General features: G+C 43.7%; 1 protein-coding gene across 4 annotated transcripts in view; it reads left to right on the top strand.

Moving 5' to 3' along the window:
• The window catches only part of prkcaa (protein kinase C, alpha, a), a 446457-nt gene that overhangs the window by 131085 nt on the left and 295319 nt on the right, over window positions 1-20053 (top strand). For all 4 annotated transcript variants that reach the window (XM_043715075.2, XM_043715073.2, XM_088000739.1 and 1 more), the window contains exon 3: window positions 19898-19980. In XM_043715075.2, the coding sequence (XP_043571010.2) occupies window positions 19898-19980 (83 nt within the window). The remainder of the gene's footprint in view (window positions 1-19897; window positions 19981-20053) is intronic.

Raw genomic sequence — 20053 nt, 5'->3', positions numbered from 1 at the left:
AGGCCATTTCTCCCAGCCTACCTGTACTCACTCTCCAAATCCATATTATAATTTATAACTCCTACCTTCTCCCTGTAGACTGTTTCTGTTTTGCCTCCACACTCTCTCCCTATCTCTGCTTTCCCCTATCTCTCTTTCTGTCTGCCTTTTATCTCACATTTCTGCACCTCACGCTGTGTGCATGCCTCTCTCTCTCTGCCTCATCCTCCTTGTCTCTCTCTCTCTTTGCCTCACTGTCCCCCTGTATCTGCATATCTCCTATCTCTCTCCTCCTTTCTGTCTCTAGCTTCCCCCCCCCCACTCTGTATCACACACCCCCACTTCGTACCCTGTGTATTTTCTCTCTGCCTCATCTTCTCTCCCTATCTGTGTACCTCCTCCTCTTCCACAGACCACCACCTCTGCCCCCACCCAGTATCCAGCTCCATCTTCCCCTCTCTGTTCTGTCTTTTCTCCCATTCTGCTCAGGTTCAGGAGCCTCCTGGTGAGCACTTTCCAAACAAAATCCAGGCCCTAACAATAGAAGTTCGTCCAGATCTCTCTCACCTTCCCTGTCTCCCCTTACTCCATTTAAGATGCCCTTTACCCAGCTTATCTTTTCGATATTTGCTCACTGTTAACTCGATGTTGTTGGATAATTGTTCCTGTGTAATCGCTTGGGAAATGTTACCATGTGTCTTTGAAGAACGGATTGCGGAAGATGCTCAACTTTCCTGAGGGAGGGGCCTGAGTCAGTGAAACATTGAAATCACCATTTGGCCTGAGATTAGGCTCAGTGTTGAGGAAGGGCCTATGGGACATTGAGATTGAGAAACCTATTCAGAGAATACTTTGTAACATTCAAAACAATTTCCTCCACGTGGGGACTAGGCTGTGGTTTGTAATGTAGACTAATCATGACGGTAGGTGCCCGAGACATTTGAGAGGATGGGGAGGATATAAGTAGGTCCACAGAGAGTTTGGAGAAACTGGGATTAATAAGAGTGATGGAAGGGATACCTAACCGAGCTATTCAGAATAACATGTGGCTTTGATAGCAACGGAGCCAGTCAACGGAGATGATACATTTCAAATGAGTAACAACAAACTTGAGTGGAAATAATGATCATGCCACATGCCAAGGCCAGCATGAGTGACTATTTCAGAGGGTCAGGTTGCTCTGGGTCTGAGGTCTCTTGCTGCTCAGACCAGTGAAAATGGCAGGTTTCTTTCTTCAAAAGATATTAGTGAACCAGATGGGTCTTTACAGCAATCGGTGGTCATAACGCTTCAGTATTTTTTGCGGATTTGAATTCCAGCAGCTCCTCTAGTGGGATTTGAATCCATGACCAAAGATCATCAGCCCACAACCTCTGAATAATGGTCCTCTGACATCACCACCATTTCCCTGCAAGTTACGTTCATTATGATCAGAAATGTACCTGAAGGTGTGGCAGAATCAGATTTGAGAAGCATTAACTGGCCTTGGAGAGAGTACAAGAATAATACCTGGATTTCAGGGACTATGTTATGAAACAGGCTGTACAAAATTAGGCCTGATTTCTTTAGAATTTGGAAGGCTAAAGGATGGTCTGATTGAAGTCTTCAAGGTATTAACAGGAAAAGATGGAGTTGATAAAGATAAACTATTTCCACTACTTGAGGATTCGAAAACTTGAGGGCATAACCTTAGGGGCAGATCATTCAGGAGAGGTGTTGGGAAACACTTCTGTGCACAAAGGATAAGAGAGGTTTCAAACTCTCTTGTTCAAATAGCAGTTCTTAATTTTAAGTCTAAGATACATAATTTTTGTAAAGCAAAAGGTATTAAGAGATATGGGCCAAAGACAGGAATATGGAGATGGGCCACAGATGAGCCATGATCACAAAATGTAGGACCAGACTGATGGGGCTGAATTGCCTCCTTTTGTTCCTGTGGGATAGGCTAGAGAAGGGGCTGAATGGCCTCCTCCTGTTCCTGTGGGATAGGCTGGAGAAGGGGCTGAATGGCCTTCTCCGGATCCTGTGTTCCAACGGAATATTCAGTAAGTAATTGGCCATGCTCTGGCTGTATTGTAAGAGGATTAATGAGAACCTTCAACTGGGATAATTCCTTTTCCCCCTTCAGGCTAACCTCACTTTCTCGGAGTCTGCAATCTGTTTCACTCAGTGTTGCTGTGGGATCTTGCTGTGTTCAGATTGGCCCTGTGTTCCCCCCGACAATGACAACACTTCAAAATGTTGTATTGGCCTTTAGGTCACCTTGTGGTTATAAATGGTGCTATGTCAATGCAAGTCCGTTTTACTCGTCATGGTTAGCTGAAACTCACAGGCAACCCAGCCACGAATACTGCAGCAGTTATTTTCTCCGGCCTCGAAGCCTGAGATTTCTTCCCAGTGCGTTGTGTGGAGAAATCAGGAATTCATTACCGTGGCTGAATTATTCATTTCTAATTATCTCCTGAGAATGCAGATAACGAGGTGATTAGTCAGGCGGCTGCGAGTGAAGATTGCAGAATGCTTCCTCAGCTGTACACTCAGAAGGAACGTTGTTCATCTTCACTCCTCACTCTCACTGGAATGCAAGTGGAGAACCTCAAGCTGCAGTCATTGAGTGAGCAGGAGCTAACACAGAGAGGGGGCAAGAGATCCCTGCGCAGTGTCACACTGCTGGCTATGCCTTCTTTCAGATGAAATGGTCTGCCCCCTCTACTGAATGGAAAACAGCCTGGGGCATCATTGTCCACAAAACCAAGGGCACTCTTCCTGAATGTCTGATCAAAATAAACCTTGCAATCAACATCAGTGAAGCAACTTCTTCTGTCATCTGGACCACACTGGAAGCTTACTGTGGCACATGTGAGCTTGCATGTTGAGGAGGTGCCTGTGTTGGACTGGGGTGGACAAAGTTAAAAATCACACAACATCACATTAGCTTCTACACTTCCTAATCATGACTCAGCGGAAATATCTGCACATAGTTAGGAGAATGTGGGCCACTTTCTTTCAAACTGACTCAATGCTATCTTTGTAATTAAGTTACCTACAAATACTGAATAAATCCAGCTCAGTTTTTATTACGTACAATTCTGGGGTTAATTTCCCTGGGTTTTGGGGATTGAATTCAGCAGTTTCTATTATCTCGTGATTCAGGTTTGCAGTCGAAGCTACTGTACCAGCTTCTGCCCCAGTTTCTAGGTAGTCGGATCTGTGTACTAACCTGTTCTATGCTAAAACTGCCCAGATAGAGGGGAATCATTCAAAGTTTCACAATACCATCTCTGCTCCTTTTAAATTAAATTCCTGCTCACTTTAAACATTTCCTGGAATTAATGTGAAATTCAGAGATTGATTCATTCATCATTGAAATGATTTGAGTGAATGAATCTGATTGTAACCACATAGACTGGGCCTCTGCTGAAGTGCGTCATGTTATAATTAACAAGAATTACTTTAATATTTGAGCTTTTCTGTGTCTTCACCTACGAGTGCATGTTATTGAAGGCTGGTAGGAGTAATCTGAAGGTGTGACAATTTTTGTCAGCCAAATTTCTGTGAGCTCTAATCCCATTCGTTCCTGATATGTTACTCAAATGCACTGTGGCTGCCGTTCAGAACCACTCAATCTTAATGGTTCCTAATCAACCACATCCCACTGCTCTACCTTTTCCCTGCTCCCTGCAAATATTTTCCCTTCTGATCATTACCCAATTTTCTTTTGAAAGCCTCGATTGAACCTTCCTCCACCACCTGGTGCATTCCAAATCCTAGGAGAAACTGAGAACTGCAGATGCTGGAGATCAGAGCTGAAAAATGTGTTGCTGGAAAAGCGCAGCAGGTCAGGCAGCATCCAAGGAGCAGGAGAATCGACGTTTCGGGCATAAGCCCTTATGCCCGAAACGTCGATTCTCCTGCTCCTTGGATGCTGCCTGACCTGCTGCGCTTTTCCAGTGTTCCGAATCCTAACCACTTGCTGCTTTCAAAATAAATAGTTATTTTCTCACATCATGTGGGTTCTTTTGCAATTGCCTTAAATCAATGAACTCAAGTTCTCCACCTCCCGCCACTGAGAGCAACGGGTGGGGTTGGGGTCAGGCATGTGTGAGGGCCTCCTTAGGGTCCTGGCTTTGATTAACGGAGCCATTGACAAATCCAGGCAGTGGGTCACATTCTCTGTTTCCTGTTTCTCAGTCACCTGTGTGGCTGCTCTCTGTTTTATTGCATGAGCTTTAATTTTTCTGGTGAGCTAATTAAGTGACACTTTATGGGCTTTTAAATATTGGTTGCATACATCACGTCAACTTCACTGTCAAGCTAGATAAAGTAAGATTTGTCTGCAACAAATCCAAACTGGCTTTTCATCATTCCTATACACTGTTTCAATTACTTTATTTTAACCCCCAGATTGCAATTTCTAAGTGTTTTCTAGGTTCTTCTAATTATTTATTTGGTATCAGTGTCCTCTGCTGCTATGTATTTACAGCTTCTAATCAATCCCAATTGTATGCTACAGACAATTATTCAGATTCCTTTTCATGTCTGCTGCTTATATTCTCCTTCTTGCTTTTTTGAGTCATAGGGTCGTATAGCACGGAAACAGACTCTTTGGTCCGACCAGTCCATGTCAACCATAATCCCAAACTAAGTTAATCCAACCTGCCTCATATCCCTCTAAATATTGCCTATTCATGAACTTATCCAAATGTCTTCTAAATATTGTAACTGTGCCCGCATCCATCACTTATTTTGGTGGTTCTTTCCACACACAAACCATTCTCTGTGTAAACAAAGTTGCTCCTCATACCCTTTTGAAAACTTTCTCCTCTCACCTTAAAAGTGTATGCCCCCTAGTTTTGAACTCCCCACCCGAGGGAAAAGATCCTTGATATTCGCCTTATCTATGCCCCTTCTAATTTTATGAACCTCTATAAAGTCACCTCTCCTACGGTCCAGTGAAAAAGTCCCAGCCCATCCAGCCTCACTGTAACGCAAGCCCTCTATTCCCAGCAACGTTCTGGTAAATCTCTTCTGAACCCAGTCCAGCTTAATAATATGCTTCCTGTAGCAGGGAGACCAGAAGTGCACACAGTACCCCAGAAGAGGCCCCACTGATGCCCTGTACAACCTCAACCTGACACCCCAACTCTTATACTCAAAGGTCTGAGCAATGAAGGCAATGGTGCTAAACACCTCCTTAACTACCAGATCTGCTTGTGACGCAAATTTCAAAGAACTATGTACCTGAATCATTAGGTCTTGCTGTTCTATAGCACTACCCAGGGCACTATCATTAATTGTAGAAGTCCTGCCCATGTTTATTTTGCCAAAATGCAACACCTTACATTTTTCCCAGATCTCTACTGAACTCTTTCTACAGTCAGTGTTGAAAAATGTGTTGCTGGAAAAACACAGCAGGCCAGGCAGCATCCGAGGAGCAGGAGAATCGACGTTTCGGGCATAAGCCCTTCTTCAGGAATCCTGAATGCACTTCGCAAACATTTTGTCTTTCTCCAGTCAGCCTGGTTCTCATTTGTATTATTTCCCTGTGATTTTTTTTTTCCATCATTACTCTTCCCCTGATTAATCTTTCTCCCTTTCATCATCCGGTGACCTCCTTCCTTTCCCTGATGGGTATATACCTCAGCTGTACCTGAGCCATCTCTCTTAAAGCATATTGTTCCATCAGACCTTTCCTGGTAGTCTTTGCTTCTCATTTACCCATCCCAGATTTGTTCCCACCTCAGCATGGAAACTAACCCGCCTTCAGGACAGTATTTCTTGCTTCAAATTGCTCCTTTATCTTTACCATAGCCAATCGAAAGCCTCTGATGCTATGATCAATGTTACTTAAATGTTCCTCTTGGTCGACTTCACTTGAACATTCTCATTCTCCACAACCAGATTAATCAATGCCTCCTTTCTCTTTGGCCTGGAAACGTAATGATGAAGAAAATGTTCCTGAATGCACTTCGCAAACGTTTTGTCTTCTCTGCCCTTTTCATAATCCTAATATAGACTGAGATAATAATATTTAAAGTCCCCCACTGTAACTATTTTACACTTTTCAACTGCTCTCAATTTTCCTTACAAATTGTGTCCACTGTAACTTTCCCACGAGGTGGTGACCTGTGTGACCCTGCTCAGCAATGTACAGACAGCTCGGAGGTACAACGAAACCAATTCAACCCTTGACCCAGTGAGTGTATCCTCTCCCTTCAGCATTAATATTACCCTCCTGCTCCTTCACATCGCAGCCAGGTGGGCAGAGATAGATTTGGATTTAATGTTACTTAATTAACCTGTTAGGACACACCTCTGGAGAAGGTGGCATTTGAACCTGGACCTTGTGGCTCAGAGGTAGGAGCATTACCACAGCTCCACGGGGCCCCTGTTGGATTTCAATTTATTTGCTGCCTTTCAATGCCTCAGGATGTTCAAATTTTCCACCGAAAGAAGCACTTTTGTAGGTACCACAGTGAGCAATTTGCACCCTGCTTGGGAATTTCTTTTTACCGATTGTTCACTACACTGGAGAGACCACTCTTGTTTATCACCCAGTCATTCTGCTTCCCAAGTTTCTTCAACCTCATTACCAACAATATACTACAGAGTAGGAGGAGGCTCCTTTAGTGAAACTGTGCTGTAACTACTGCATTGTATTTATGTTTTTACCAGAATTGGGAACTCGACGATGGCCGGAATATTTCTGACCTATGTTCTGGCCAATGCCTACAGGAAGCAGTTAGGCAGTAGGCAGAAAATTTGAATCTTGTGGTGTTGTGGGTTGGTACAACACAGGGCACTTGTTAATAATGAAAGCATGGTTTGTAGAAGCTGGAATGGTCCACAGTTCCACAGCTAAAGCTTTGTATTAAAGTCATTTGAAAATGTGTAATTTAGTATTGTGTCATGAGGTTCCAGCTCAGCTTGAAAGTTCTTGTATTTCCTGGTTTGGCCTTTAAATGGGACAGAAATTTATAATGTTTTCAGTTTAAAGTACAGTTGTCTGCCATGTTCTTTCTATTTATCTGCTGACCTTATGCGTCCTGGTCATGAGGTAACCACACAGTGTTGCAGAAATAAATGAAAAAGAAATGATGAAATTGCAGATGATCTGTGTCTGTGCTATGTTACCATAACAGTGGAGACTTCAGAGATATTCAAATAGCTACTGAAGCCAGGAGCATGAAACTCTGGCTGTTGATCAACCATCTGAAAGTAAGCAAAATGACTAAGATGATGCATCAGTACTTTATCAGTCAAGTGTATCATTGCCTCAAAAGACCTGTCTGCAATCAGCAGCAGTCAAATGGAAATCTATAGAATTGCTAACATTCTGATAACTTTAGTCACAGTGCCTTTATTTCTCCCGTTTCTGTGAGTGGTGTCAATTGCGAATGATTGCCAGGTTTGAGGTGTGTGTGTATTTTTGTAATCTCTGTTTCCCTCTCCACATACACTGTGAGGCCCACTAAGTATTTCCAACATTCTTTGTTTTTTTTTTGAGAGAATGAGGTTTTCTTTTTTAATTTTTCTGTCTGTCTATACGTCAGTGAAACCTTGCAGCTGTAACATCATGGACAAAACACTTGAATAGGGGTCACAAATATTCAACAGTCACTAGGACTTCAAATGAGAAGTTTAAAATAAATTTCTTTAGTCAGACAGTGGTGAGAATGTGGAGCATATTATAACATGGAGGGACTGAGAAAATTAGCAGAGAAGCATTGAAGGCAAGCCAGATAAACAACACAAGGGAGCTTGGAGTCAAAGGGTATGTTGATGGGGTTAAATATGTAGAGTGGGAGAAGATTGAGGGGGAAGAAAAATTTCAGCATCGTTTTGTTTTGGATTCTGTAGACTTGATATAATGTTATACCATCCATTCACTAGGCAGAACAGGAAAGTTAATGATATGGCTGGAAGTCAGCTGTTTTTAGTAATGTCAGTGGGAGAAGGTGGAGTGACTTCGAGAAATATTGAAATTAAGTAGTTGTTTGCCAGTACTGAGCTTGAGTTTTGCAGAAAAATAAACACATTTGGTTGAAGGTTTTCATCTTGCACCCATCAGGACAGTTTGCAAGAATACCAGAAAAGGAAGGGAAAACCAGTACACAGTACAAATGTTTCTTGATATTCTTGTGAATTGTCCTGAGAGTACGAGAGAGAAAACTTTCAGCAAAACTCAAATGTTGAACTCTTTGAATGTCTAATGCAAGATTGCAGTTCACTTGGGCTGGGCGAATTCTTAATTTCGGAGACTGAAAGGAAACAGAACACAGACTCCACCCATGGACTCTCCCAAACACACTCTCCCTAAACTAAAAACACTGCAGCAGTTCAACAAGGCAACTCACCATCACTTTCTCTAAAAACGTTCAATAAATGCTGGCTCAGCCAGCGATGTCCACATTATGTGAATGAATTTTATAAATTTACTTGCAGGTTGCAGTCCAACTGGCAACACCTGTCATGTGCTACACAGTGCTGCATCCTGTTTTTAGAAAGTGTGTTCTGTGAGGTCACTATCCTGGGCTGGCTCTACTGGACAGCAGTGGGTTAATGAATGAGATGTCATTACAATCCTCTGTGGCACATGGGATTTGGAGCAAATACTGAATAAACTGGGCAGTGGTGATTAGACAATAGAAAATCATCTTTTTAAAGAGGGTTGTCAATTCTTGAAGCCGTGAGGATTCTTAGGTAAAACATTGAATTAGAGAACACTGGTGGTTGGGAAGGTGGTGATCTCGTGCGGTGGCAGTGTCCCTACCTTTGTGCCAGGAGGCCCAACCTCAGGCCCCATCTGCTCCTAAGGTTTGTTAAAACAGCTGTGAACAGGTTGATTAGAAGTATACATAATTTTAAAAATGGGCAACAGGAAAAGGATGAGGCTATTCAGCCCCTCAAGTATGCTGGGTCATGGCTGATCTGAATGTTCATTCTGTCCACCCACTTACTTCGATATCCCTTAATATGTTGCATCACAAGTATGATCAGTCTCAGAGAGTGCGTTTTCAGTTAATTCCCAGCTTCAGCTGATTTTGACAGACATAAAATGCTCGATTTCCATTATTTTTTGAGTGAAGTAATGCTTCCTGACATCACTGCTGAATGGCTTGGTCCCTCCCTCATGACCAAATCATTTCCCTCTCTTTATCCAATCTTGAACCGTCTTAAAGACCTCTGTTAAATCAATGATTCTTCAAAGTAGGGTCATTGTGAGGTTCCTGCATGTAGTCCCCACACTGCTCAAAATTACAAGTCACTGAGGTATAACACCATGGGGGAGGGTACATAAGATAACGTTCTAGAATGGCGAGGGTGTACGAGAGCATGCTCTAGAACAGTGAGGGTATATGCGACAACATTCTAGAGCGGTGAGGATATACAAGAGAACTTTCTGGAATCCTTATTCCCATTGCACATGAGATGTTGCACAATTAAACCCTGTATGGTTCCTGCATGTGTAAAATCAATCATGTAAAGTGTGAGTAACATAGTACAATACAGTGCGGATCAGGCCCTTCGGCCCTCAATGTTGCGCCGACCTGTGAACTAATCTAAGCCCATCCCCTATACCATCCTATCATCATCCATGTGCCTATCCAAGGACTGTTTAAATATACCCCTAATGTGGCTAAGTTAACTACATTGGCAGAAAGGACATTCCACACCCTTACCACTCTCTGAGTATAGAGCCTGCCTCCGACATCTGTCTTAAATCTATCACCCCTCAATTTGCCCTCTTGTGCAAGCCGACGTCATCATCCTAGGAAAAAGACTTTCACTGTCCACCCTATTAAATCCTCTGATCATCTTGTATGTCTCTATCAAATCCACTCTTAGCCTTCTCTCCAATGAGAGCTGGCCCCAGCCTTTCAAGGATGTAGTTTTTATTTTCTCAGAGCAAGATTTATGTTATTATTGCAAAACACAACCGGAGGGTTATAGTCCAACAGGTTTAATTGGAAGCACACTTGCTTTGGGAGCGACGCTCCTTCATCAGGTGATTGGACAATCACCTGATGAAGGAGCGTCGCTCCCAAAGCTAGTGTGCTTCCAATTACACCTGTTGGACTATAACCTGGTGTTGTGTGATTTTTAACTTTGTCCACCCCAGTCCAACACCGGCATCTTCAAGTCATGACAACCGGAGGGGACAGGTTTCCAACACTTGTTGGAAACAGAGAGGAGGAACTGGCTGATCACTGAGCTCAACATCAGACTGAAGCTCTTCAGAAACCCCAATAACCAGGCAGCACCACTGACTGGTGTCTCACTAAAGGTAGTTCCACTTTTCCCATCGTTCTGGTCAGATTGTTTGGGCTAGCAAATGAAAGCAGGAAGTGTGGGATCAGTTGATGTGCTGGAAGGTCTGGCCTTGTCTGTGTGCTCCACAATGAAAAAAACTTGTAACCCACAGCCCTTCAGTGAATGAAGGTCCAGTTTGTGTCAAGCCTTCTTGTGGCTAACTGTTTTAGCCTCAGTATCTTTTTGGATTTAAGCCCCACACCATGAGGATGGAGAGTGATGACAGTGGGCGAGGGGAAACTAGTGTATTTTTGGATGGCAAAAACTGAAATGCTATTTTACAAAATAAAACCTCTTTATTGTTTTCAGAATTCTTTGGCTATGTTTAAATAGATGCACTTGGTGTATTTTAGCCACAGATGTATTTGGAGGAAATTGTGAGGATGGATTGACGCAGGTGTCTGTAGAATGACTGCTATTGCAAATATTATTCAGGACAGTGAAAGTCCAGGAAGTACAGATACAGAGCAGCATGTAGTTCAGAGACTGGAGAACATCGTCCCAGTCATGTGATAGTGCCCTCACCTCTGAGTCAGGAGGCCCAGAGGTGTGTTGTAGCATCTCTGAACAGCAAGATGGCACAGTGGCTCAGTGGTTAGCACTGTTGCCTCACAGCGCCAGGGACCCGGTTTGATTCGACCCTCCGGTGACTGTCTGTGTGGAGTTTGCACATTCTCCCTGTGTCTGCATGGGTTTCCTCCCACAGTCCAAAGATGTGCAGCTTACGTGAATTAGCCATTGGAAATGCAGGGATGAGGGAGGATAGAGTCAGAGGCTAGGTCTGAGTGAAATGTTCTTTGAAGGGTCAGTGCAGAATGGGCCAAATGGCCTCTGTATGGACTGTAGGGACTCTATTCAAAGTTAGTCTTTCTCACCCTGAAGCAGCCAGTTATAGAAAATGGAGGAGACCTTTTCCAAACATCCAACTGGGGAACAGCACAAGGGATAAGTCAAGTCCTTTCTATAGATAGTTGGGGATGATGGGCCTGGTGGTGGGAGGTGCGGGTATGAGGGATAAATCATTAGGGAGTCAGACAAACCAGCCTCTGAGCTGGTGATACAATATCCAGATCATGTTCAACACTCACAACAAAAGTTAAAGGGCAATCATTTGAGATAAGAAGGCCTTTGCTCACACCTCAATAACTGTTATCTTGCTCACTTGATTAGCTTCGTTGATTCACTTCAGAGCTCCTACAGATTCTGCTCCAACACCTCCAAACTCCTGGGTTAACAAAAACATCACGTACTTCACTGGACAGCATTTCCCAATGTCACACTCTGAATTCTCAGCTCCTCAGAGCAGAGACTGTCAAAGATACCCTATAGTGTCCAGGGATATGCAGGGTAGGTGGGTTAATTGTGGGAGATGTGGGGTTCCGGGGATAGGGTGGAGGTCTGGGATGCTGTTCAGGCAGACTCGGTGGGCTGAATGGCTTCTTTCTGCACTGTAAGGATTCTTTGATTCCAGGTAGGAATATCGGGTGCTCCCAGATGCAAAGGGATTCCAATGTGGCTTTCCACAATGTGTTGCTTTAACATTGAGTGTCAGCACTTTACCCTTTCACCATGTATCCCTTTTGAAACGGAATAGCAATTGGATTAGCTGGGCGCTTTAAAACAAATAAGGATCATTTATAACTCTGGAACTCAGCTTCTCGCTTTCAAATGCAGCAATTTGTGTCTTAAAGCTTCCTAATCTTATTTTCAGTCTCGGATTTAGATATGAGATCCCATTAGTAAAGATGTTTGGTGTCTCCTGAGGTTCAGTATACAGGGTGCTGACCAGAATTGCCAGCATTTATCGTCCATTTGTAACTCTTTCTGGGGATTACTAACACTGCCTCGGTTATTGCATCTTCGGTGGTTTTATGGAAAAATAAATGTTTTCCTTCCCAGGGAGATTAACATTGATCAGTCCCAGCGGATGGCTATCAAAGTGGTGCACATCCAAGTGTGAACAGATTAGTTTTGCTTTCTGTTAATTGAAAGGCCTCAGCCAACTGAAAGCAATGAACCAGTCCAGTTTGAAAACTGCTTGCACTTTCCCGTAGATGTTCTGGCGAATGGACATGGAATAGATGGGGTGAACCAGTGGATGTTGGCTGTAAGAAGAATATTATTACATTGTTCTGTAGTGCCTCAGGACTTTTTACAACATAAATAGTGCCAAATGAAGACAAATCTTTGCCCGAAACATCGATTTTCCTGCTCCTTGGTTGCTGCCTGACCTGCTATGCTTTTCCAGCAACGCTCTAATCTCGACTCTAATCTCCAGCATCTGCAAAACTCACCTACGCCTAAATTTTTGTGGTAGTTCAGTTCAGTCCCTCATGAGTATCTGCTGGGTCAGATGCTGCTAAGGAATTCTCCAAGATGAGACTGTTCTACCTGTGAGGCTACACATGTGGCATAGCAGGGATGTAAGAGTTGGTGCCCAATTAGGATCCACGGTACTGAGTTAATTCTGTCTATCAAACCAATGCTGGCTGATCTGGAGAAATCCCACCTCACCCTGAAGCTCTTTCCACTAGTGCCCGTCCAGTTGGTCAGGAATCTATGCTTTCACTGTTCTCGTGTGCTGTGAGCTTTTGGTCATTCGGTCAGTGTCTGAAACAGGCTGGGAAAATAGACCAAGGGGTAAGTTAGCAAATGAGCAGTGGCAGACCTTTCTGCAGATAATTCATAACACTCAGTGAAATGTATTCCAGTCAAACAGAGGAATTTGATTGGAAGAATGACCAACTGGTGGTTAACAAAGGCAGTCAAGGAGTGCAGCCAATCAAACACCAAGGCATACAACATGGTGAAATCTGATGGTAAGCCATAGGACTGGAATTTTATACAAACTAGCACCAGATCATTAATAAGCTAAGAGGGAGAAAATTGATTCTGGAAGTGGAAAGAAAGGTAAAAACAAACTGCAAGAGATTTCTACAGGCACATACAAAATAGCTAAAGTTAGTGTGGGACCCTTGGAGGAATTGACAATGGGGAGCAGGGATAAGGGAGTTACTTTAAACTGATGTTTTGCATCAGACTTCATGGTGGAGTTCACTATAAACATCCCGGAGGTAGCAGAGAAGCAAGGTGTTCATGGGAGAAGAGATCTTCTGACAGCTTCTGTCACAAGTGTCAAAACATTTGACAAGCTCATGGGACTAAAGACAGACAGGTCACCAGGACCTAATTGCTTATATCCAAGGATTTGAAAGGAAGTGGCTGCAGAAATCCCACAATTCACTGGATTTCAGGCAGGGATTCAGGAGATTGGAAATTTGCTCATGTGATGGCTCTGTGTCAAGAAAAAGAGGCAACAGAAAACAGGAAACAGTAGGCCATTAGCCTAAATCTGTTGCTCAAGGTAATGAAGAGGAAATAGTAGAACATGTGAAAAGGTGTAATGCAGTCAAACAGGGTCAACTTGATTTTATGAAAATAAATCACATTTGACAAATTTGAAGATATAACAATCAGACTGACAAAATGGAACCAGTAGATATAGCATATTTGGATTTCTAAATGGCATTTGATTAGGAGCCCATAAGATAAATGCTCATGGTTTTCTTTAGGTAATATTGGATTGAAGACTGGTTAGCACAGACATGGGAGTAATTAGTTTTTTTCAGGTTAGGGAGATGTAACTAGTGGAGTTCCTCAAGGATCAGTCCTAAGCCCACAGTTATTTATATCAATGATGTGGAGGAGAAGGCAGAGTGTAATGTATCCAAATTTACTGAGAGCTTAAAACTAGGTGAGAGCTCAATAGCTCAATGATAGCTTAAAACTGGCTCAAAACATTGTTGTGATAATGACATAAAGAACGTGCAAGGGTCTATTTGTTAAGTAAGTCAGCAAAAACTTGGCAGGTGGAGTTTAATGTTGGAAGGTGTGAGGTCATGCACTTTGGCAAGAAGAATCGAAACTGAAAATGTGTTGCTGGAAAAGCGCAGCAGGTCAGGCAGCATCCAAGGAACAGGAGAATCAACGTTTCGGGCATAAGCCCTTCGCTGAAAATGTGTTGCTGGAAAAGCGCAGCAGGTCCCGAAACGTCGATGCTCCTGCTCCTTGGATGCTGCCTGACCTGCTGCGCTTTTCCAGCAACACATTTTCAGCTCTGATCTCCAGCATCTGCAGACCTCACTTTCTCCAAGAAGAATTGAAAGGCAGACTGTTATTTACATGGAGAGAGAGACTCCAAAAGCTACAGCAAAGGAAGATTTGGGAGTTCTTGTGCATGAAACACAAAACATGGGCATGCAGCTGCAGCAAGTAATTAAGAAGGCAAATGGGATTTTAGACTTTGTTGCTAGGGGTTTGGAATTTAAAAATAGGGAAATCTCAGTTACATCTGTACAGAGGGTAACGAACGGCTGGAATTTTCTATCCCAGAAAATTCTGGAGATGAGATCACTGGAAGTATTTAAAGAGGAGGTATGTAGATTTTTGAAATATTGGGGAGTTGAGGTCTATGAGGAGCATAGGAGAAAGTGAGGACTGCCTGAAGAAGGGCTCATGCCCGAAATGTCGATTCTCCTGCTCCTTGGATGCTGCCTGACCTGCTACGCTTTTCCAGCAACACATTTTCAGCTCTCATCTATGAGGAGCATGCCCAGGAATGATAAACTATTCAGAAGGATGCAGGCGTGAAGCAAAAGGAAGTCGTAACATGCGGTAGGATGAGTATGGATCAGGTGTGAGCAGGTAGAGCAGAAAGAGAGGGATAGCTGAGAGGAAACTCTCTCGTTTCCAATAATAGTGGTGCATTGGGTAAAACGGTGAAAGGTAATAATTTCAAATCAGACTTGAGCATGTAATCCAAGCTGATACCTGAGTGAAAGATACAGGATTCTGAGTGCACTGGGAGGCGGGAAGATATTCGTAAGTTTGTAGGTGACGCCAAAATTGGAGGTGTAGTGGACAGCGAAGAAGGTTACCTCAGATTACAACGGGATCTTGATCAGATGGGCCAATGGGCCGAGGAGTGGCAAATGGAGTTTAATTCAGATAAATGTAAGCTGCTGCATTTGCAAAGGCAAATCTCAGCAGGACTTATACACTTAATGGTAAGGTCCTAGGGAGTGTTGCTGAACAAAGAGACCTTGGAGTGCAGGTTCATAGCTCCTTGAAAGTGGAGTCTCAGGTAGATAGGATAGTGAAGAAGGTGTTTGGTATGCTTTCCTTTATTGGTCAGAGTATAGGAGTTGGGAGGTCATATTGCAGCTTTACAGGACATTGGTTAGGTCACTTTTGGAATATTGTGTGCAGTTCTGGTCTCCCTCCTATCAGAAGGATGTCGAGAAACTTGAAAGGGTTCAGAAAAGATTTATAAGGATATTGCCAGGGTTGGAGGATTTGAGCTATAGGGATAGGCTGAATAGGCTGGGGCTGTTTTCCCTGGAGCATCAGAGGCTGAAGGGTGACCTTAGAGAAGTTTATAAAATCACGAGGGGCATGGATAGGGTAAATAAACAAGGTCTGTTCCTTGGAATGGGGGATTCCAGAACTAGAGGGCATAGGTTTAGGGTGAGAGCGGAAAGATTTAAAAGGGACCTAAGGGGAAACGTTTTCACGCAGAGGGTGGTACGTGTATGGAATGAGCTGCCAGAGGAAGTGGTGGAGGCTGGTACAATGACAACATTTAAAAGGCATCTGGATGGGTATATGAATAGGAAGGGTTTGGAGGGCTATGGGCCAAAATGCTGGCAAATGGGACTAGATTAGGTTAGGATATCTCATCGGCATGGACAAGTTGGACTGAAGGGTCTGTTTCTGTGCTGTACATCTCTATGACTCTATGACTCTATTTCCACTATTGGTGAATCTCAATCTGGGGACATAGCTGCCGAACACAGGGACATTCATTTAAAACTGAGATACAGAAGAACTTCTTCTCACAAGACTGTACCAAATGTCTCGAATTCTTTCTCTCCAGAGCTCTGGAGGTTGGATAACCAAGTATTTAGATTCTGAAATGTTGGGGAGTTGAGGGTAATGAGGGGTAGGCACCAAAGAGGAGTTGAGGCCCGGGACAGATGAGACACAGTCTTATAGAATGGTGAGGCACGTTTGAGGGGCTGAATGGCCAACTTTCACTCTTTTTGTTATGTTTTATTACCACTCACCTCGTAAAAAAGTTGTTCCTAATGTCTCTGCTACACCTCTCACTGAAAAGCTTCCATCTCTGGCTGTACCTTTTCATTCATTTCTGGGCTGTGGGTGTCACTTGCTGGGCCAGTGTTTATTGCCCATCCCTAGTTGCCCCTTGAGAAGTTGGGGGGGAGCTGCCTTCTTGAACCACTGAAGTTCACCTGCAGGAGGTTGACCCACAATGCCAGTAGGGAGGGGATTCCAGGTTTTTAACCCAGTGACAGTGATGGAACGGTGATATATTTTCAAGTCAGCACAGTGAGTGGCTTGGAGGGGAACTTGAAGGTGGTGGTGTTCCCATGTACCTGCTGTCCATGTCCATCAAGATGGAAGTGGTCATGGGTTTGGAAGGTGCTGTCTGAGGATCTTCAGTGGTTTTCCTTGTCCCATCAGTTGTCAACCTTATCTAAATCCGTCAGAATCTTGAACAACTCTCGGGAATCTCCCCTGATTCAATGAGAACAATCCCAAGTTCTCCAACGTAACCTTATAATTAAATACTCTCTGCCCTGCAACCATTCTGGGAAATCTCTTCCGCGCCCTCTAAATGACCCTCGCAGAGATTACAAGACAATATAGGTTCTTTTACACTTCTTTTTGCAGGTATTTTGCCTTCTGCATTTCACACTGTCGCCTGTGTTTCACCTAGTCTGGTACTGAAACACAAAGTACAGCCGCTGTAACCAATGTAAATTACTTCAATTTCTGGCCCCCCCCACCCACCCCATAGAATCAAATTTGCTTTAGTAACAGCAGAGAGACACTTAACACAAAACCCACTTCACCACTTTAATGCCCAAGCAAGTTTATTCAATAACGAACGAGTAATACTAACAGACAAAACATAACATCTTTAAAGTAATTAAATTTAGCCATCTTCTTGTACTATTAGGAGCAATGGCTTCCAATTCATGCAGAGCATTTCAGTGTAATTGCTTTCTCATGAGGTAGTTATGTTTCATTGAACTCTAAGTGCCACAAGATGCTGTCACTGGAAAAATGAAGACAACAACGTGCATTTATAATGCATCTTTAAAATGATAAAGAGTCCCAAAGTGCTTCACAGAAGCAATTCTCTCATAAACAGGATGACAAGCTACGGGAGGAAATATTGGCTTGGGTTTTCCGATAGCCTATCGTTGTTTCTGTATCGTGGCTGGGAGTTGTGGATTGGGATCTTGCACAATACCAAACGTGGGGAATTGTCCAGGAAATTGGATTTCCTGATGGGAATTCTCTTGATGCTGGAAGCTTCCGAAGGTAAATCAGAGACATCAGAGAGTTCAGCTGCAGTTTATTGCACTGAGGGAATGGTAAGGGTTAAAAATCTAGTCTGACTGCTGGCTAGCTCTCAAACTAACCACCCAAGCCATCCCCCATACAATCATTCACTCCCTGACCAGGCTGCCCCAGACCATGAGTTGACACCTCCTGGGGGGCTGACACCAGCATCCCCCCCCCCTCCCCCACCCCTACGATGCTGGAATCAACTCCCTTCCATTGCCCTACGTTGGGAACTAACAACCCATCTTGCCCCAAGAGACTCCTGTCTGCCCCACTACCTGCCCTGATACACCCATTCCTTCTTGTTGAACATGACTACACCCTCCACTCCTACCTCTACTCTAATCAGTCTGTGACTTACCTGACAGCTCACCCAGATGGTACCCTAACCCCACACTCACACACCCACCCCATCCCAGGAGCTGACAAAGTGGCTGCCTGTGCTGCTGGACATTTACACCACGCAATACGGAAACCTCTGCCGTGAGGGTTTGATTTGCACTCCCTCTCCTGCTGTCTGAGGGACCTATTGGTCTTCAGGTACACCTCACGTTTCTGAAGGAACTATGATAGGAATCTCCTGCCGGGAATGTGGAGCTCTTCCTTAATATGAAAAAGTACCGTGACTGCATATAGCATCCCAAATGTGGGAGAGTCCGGTCCATTTGGTCAGATCACCAAACACCTGGCCAAAGAATCGTTTGCTCGGAATGTGTTAAAAGAAGGAAAGTGATTTGGAGTGTTAATGGAGATTTCTCATGGTCCTGGCCAAGGACACGAAAGGCACAGTCACCAGCATCAAAACGATTAAACTTCATTCATGACCTTACATCAGAAGTGACACACTGCAATATTTTTGTTCTTTCAAATGGAGAAAGCTGATACCCAGTCAGACTGTCACACCTGGTCCTTAAAAGCAAAATGCTGTGGATGCTGGAAATCTGGGAGTAAAACAGGAAGTGGTGGAGGAACTCAGCAGGTCTGGCAGTACCTGCAGAGAGAGAAACAGAGGTGACGTTTTGAGTCCAGTAGTTGTGAGCAAGATTTCTATCAGGCTTCTGTTGATTGTGTGGTGCAGTGATTGAGGAACAGTTTAACCTTTGATAGCAGGGTGTAAGCTTGAAGTGATCTGATTGGACTTGGTGTTTGAAAGCAGCCAATGCAGTGGTTACACCAGCTGACCTGAAAGAGAGGTTCTGCAGCCAGGAGATACACAACCTGGTCAAAGTCTTAGAAAAGACATGTTAAACAGAACATTGCCCATAAACTGTACTTCTTGACAAACAATAAAGATGCGTATTTTTAATAAAATTGTATGTGTGAGAAAGAGACGACTTGCTTTTGTAAACAGATTATAACTGTGTGTAAGAGTCTGTGTGTCACTGTGTTTGTTTCTGAGTCAGTGAGTGAGTGTGTGTTTGTGGGTGAACATGCATGCCAAATGAATAAACCCCAATGAATAATGGCCCACAACTAATATCAATCAAGAGGCTATGGGTTTTTCAGCTTCAGTTTAAATATTGGAAAACTGGGAAACCCATGAGCTGGATCTCCATTTCAACAGTGACCAGCACTTTCGAGAGACTTTTTACTTGAGAAATAAAAACAGAAATATTGGCAATATTCAGTAAGTCAGGCAGTATCTGCGGAACGAGATACAGTTCACATTTTAAGCTGCTGACCTTTCATCAGAACTGCAGGTTGTTGGAGAGGTAACAATGAAAAGAAAGGTCTGTCTTGGGGTGAAAGATGGGAGACATTTAATGAAAGAAGGGAGGAGGGGGGGGGTTGGTCCAAGGCAAAAGGTATTGCTAACGGGGCGAGGAGGAAATGAGAGATCAGGGAAGAAATCCAAACCATAACCACACTGCACAGTAAAAATTCCTGCCATTCTGTCTGCCTCACTCTGTAGCACTGACTTGTGTTGGCCGTCTCGTTCCCCCCGGAACAGGCCTCTCTCTCCCCAGTGCCCGCCTGTGAGTGAGCTCTGACAGGAGGCTGCTGGAAGGAGGTTGGGTGAATCTGCACTGCAGTCAAGTCCAATCCCATCTCCCTTCAGTCTGTGTCTGAGTGTGTGTCAGTGTTTGTTTTGATGTTGCTTGTTCTCCTGCTTGTGGAGACTAGTTTTAACAGTTTTCTCCCTCTGTTTTTTCCTTTCTCTCTCATGCAGTTTGCTGTTTTGTGGTTCACAAGAGGTGTCACGAGTTTGTTACCTTCTCCTGCCCCGGAGCAGATAAAGGACCAGATACTGATGTAAGTCCAGGCTTTAACTAACAGCTCCTGGTGGTGTGCTGATTGCTTTCTCAAATAGATTACTGACCCTGTG

Source organism: Chiloscyllium plagiosum, unplaced genomic scaffold (assembly GCF_037043375.1).
Source record: "Chiloscyllium plagiosum isolate Xiang-an unplaced genomic scaffold, Cpla_swu_hap1 HiC_scaffold_25, whole genome shotgun sequence".
Taxonomy (NCBI): domain Eukaryota; kingdom Metazoa; phylum Chordata; class Chondrichthyes; order Orectolobiformes; family Hemiscylliidae; genus Chiloscyllium; species Chiloscyllium plagiosum.
Note: the sequence above shows the minus strand (reverse complement) of the source record. Positions and strands in the feature narration are given on the sequence as shown.